The sequence below is a fragment of the Triticum dicoccoides genome, chromosome 7A (genome assembly GCF_002162155.2).
Source record: "Triticum dicoccoides isolate Atlit2015 ecotype Zavitan chromosome 7A, WEW_v2.0, whole genome shotgun sequence".
In the NCBI taxonomy this organism is placed as follows: domain Eukaryota; kingdom Viridiplantae; phylum Streptophyta; class Magnoliopsida; order Poales; family Poaceae; genus Triticum; species Triticum dicoccoides.
In genome coordinates this window covers 6,809,292-6,811,838 of record NC_041392.1, presented here as the reverse complement: position 1 = coordinate 6,811,838, position 2,547 = coordinate 6,809,292, and the positions used below count along the sequence as shown (strand labels likewise).

Here is a 2,547-nt window from a genome sequence, read left to right as displayed (position 1 = left end):
GCCCTTATTCCAGTTCTCCAAACAGTTTTCTCTATACACCATCTACGCTGTGGTTTCTGTTGCGCCCGCATATCTTGCAACAAATGCCATGTTGCGGGCGGGTCAATCATGGGCACGTGGCGTGCGGACAACATTTACGGGAAGTGTTTTGGTAACAACAAGTCTTCTTTCCAAGCAGATATAAACTTAACAAAGCGAAGAGTTTTCCTTCCCCATAACGGCAATATCATACTGGCAATGAGATTGTTTCATTTCCAAAAATGCGCATAACAAGGCGGTAATAATGCGCATGAAATACCCTACATAGTATAGCTGATTTATTCAGGTGTTGTCCACAGCTAACCATCACCAAATTAACTCTTCCATGGAATCGACGATAGTATTCGAACAAACACTACTAGTCATCAGAGCGTGGCGATGTACGCGTCGGCGAGCATCTTGCCGAGCCGGACCTGCGCCCGGGTGGTGAGGTGTGTGATGTCGTTGGCAAGGGGGAGACCCATGGCGTCCACGTACTTGAGGTTCGGCATCCGCACCGCCCTCTGCTGCTTCCGCACCAGGTCCAGCCACTTCCCCTGATTCTGCGCCGTCGCGATCCCAACCTACAACAAGATCATGGATGTTTTTACTCACAGGGTTCACAGTGGAGATTAATGGAGTCGGAGCAGGGGACCCATGCATGGATGTAGTGTAGCGACGGACCTGGATGACGAGGAGGTTGGGCATGGCGAGGTCCCGGCGGACGTCCCGGACAAACGCCTCCATCCTCCCGGCGTAGGCCAGCGCGTCCTCGCGCCGCATGGCGTCGGCCTCCCCCTGGAACCACAGCAAGGCGGCGATCCTGCCGGCCCCTGCGCTGGCGAAGCGGGCGCGGGTCACCATCCGCTCGTACATTTCCGAGCCGCGGGACCAGTTGGCGATGGGCGTGCCGCCCTGCGCGCAGGGGACGAGCCCCACGACGGCGCCCCTGGGGCAGGCCGGCGCCCGGAGCAGCGCGTGCGCGAACAGCATCCCGGGGCCCACGCCCACCACATTGCCGACGTCCATGCCGGCGTGCAGCGGCTCGCGGGCCTCCTCCCAGCGGAACGACGGGGAGAGGCGGAGGGTGCGCGGTGACGGCGCGCACTCAGGCGGCACCACGCCGTCCCAATGGTTGCCCACCGTGGCGCCGCCCCGGCCCCCCATGTTGGACTGCCCCGCCAGGATGAACACCAGCGTCGGCGCCCTCTCCGCGCTCACCGTCACGGCCGCTGCAAGCAGCAGCAGAATGGGTAGTGCTCGCGGGAGCATTGTCGCCGCCGCTGGCTCCATGTCCCGGCAAGGTCAAAGGTGGCGGTGGCTCGCTAGCTGCTACCGGCCGGCCCCTAGCTAGCTAGCTGCTCACTGGCTGCTACTGATTCGCAGACTTCGTTGGGTAGGCCTGGGCATGCAAATTCGGTTAACAAATATGAAAACCGAAAAAGACATCAAAAATTAACTAACCGAAAATTCGGTTAACCAAGTTATTCGGTTCGGTGTATGGTTTATACCGTATCTTGCTAAAAGTCGCAAAAGAATTTCTGCAATGTGGTTTTCTACTCATGCACGCTCTCTCTCTCTTATATAGGCGAGCCCTTCATCTGATTTTGTTTGACTGCGCGAGGTGGGACTAAACTAAACCAACATCGCCTGTGCCCTCGTCTGCTTTCCCGTACGTGCACGTACGTGCAAACTGAGCACAACTGGCTCACATCGGGGGAAAAAAAGCCCATAATAGCTTGGGCCTTGCACGCGGGTGGTTGACTTGGCCCATGCGAAAATCTTCGTCGCTGTCGCACGAGGACCTACTGGCGGGCGGCGGCTAGCGCGGAAACAACTCACGAGCGCTGGCTGCTCGTGACATATTATCGGTTTCTTCGGTTAACCGTAGTAAAAACTGTAACCAACCGAATTCAATTCGGTTAGCAGATGTAGAAACCGAAAATTTCTTTGGTAGCACTAAAAACCGAAAATTCGGTTTGTTCGGTTTCGGCTTCTGTTCGGTCTTCGGTTTGTCGGTTTTTATGCCCACCCCTATCGTTGGGAGTGGATATATAAACACGGGAACGGTCAATCCACTATGGCATTTGTTTTCTTGTGTGGGAGGGAGTGGCAGTGGATCGCATGTGTGTTTGTCACGGGTAAGCGCACGCACTTCACTCGAAAAAGGCGTCAAATGAGCTGTATGCCTGTCTAACGTTGGACTGCACTGCACAACATCACAAGTCTAGTACAGTGCAGCGTTTTTTACAGCATAAAGAGCCGGACAAACAAACTGCGGACAAAATCACCATTTAAACTTCAATTGAAAATTTAAGCATGATACGACCATGTTTTGAAAAAAAAAACCTGATCTGACATTTTTGGTCGCACCAGCATGTCTAGCGTTTTGCTAGAGTTCCTGGTGTTTATTCCTCGCTCACAAGCCGGCAGGGTTGACCGTCTGACGTTCCACCCCTCAAATTCGTAGATCTAAGGTCCCCAAGCTTTCTTGAGGTATTTTTTTTTTGGATCATCAGGGGAGTTTTC

The 2,547-nt window shown here is 54.4% G+C and overlaps 1 protein-coding gene across 1 annotated transcript; it reads right to left on the bottom strand.

Moving 5' to 3' along the window:
* Window positions 1–224: 224 nt before the first annotated feature.
* Window positions 225–1,538, bottom strand: LOC119333481 (probable carbohydrate esterase At4g34215). Its single transcript, XM_037606357.1, has 2 exons — window positions 703–1,538; window positions 225–602 (listed from the first exon to the last, which is right to left on the bottom strand). The coding sequence occupies exons 1-2, from the start codon at window positions 1,309–1,311 to the stop codon at window positions 405–407; spliced, it is 807 nt and encodes a 268-aa protein (XP_037462254.1). The 5' UTR covers window positions 1,312–1,538; the 3' UTR covers window positions 225–404.
* Window positions 1,539–2,547: the final 1,009 nt, after the last annotated feature.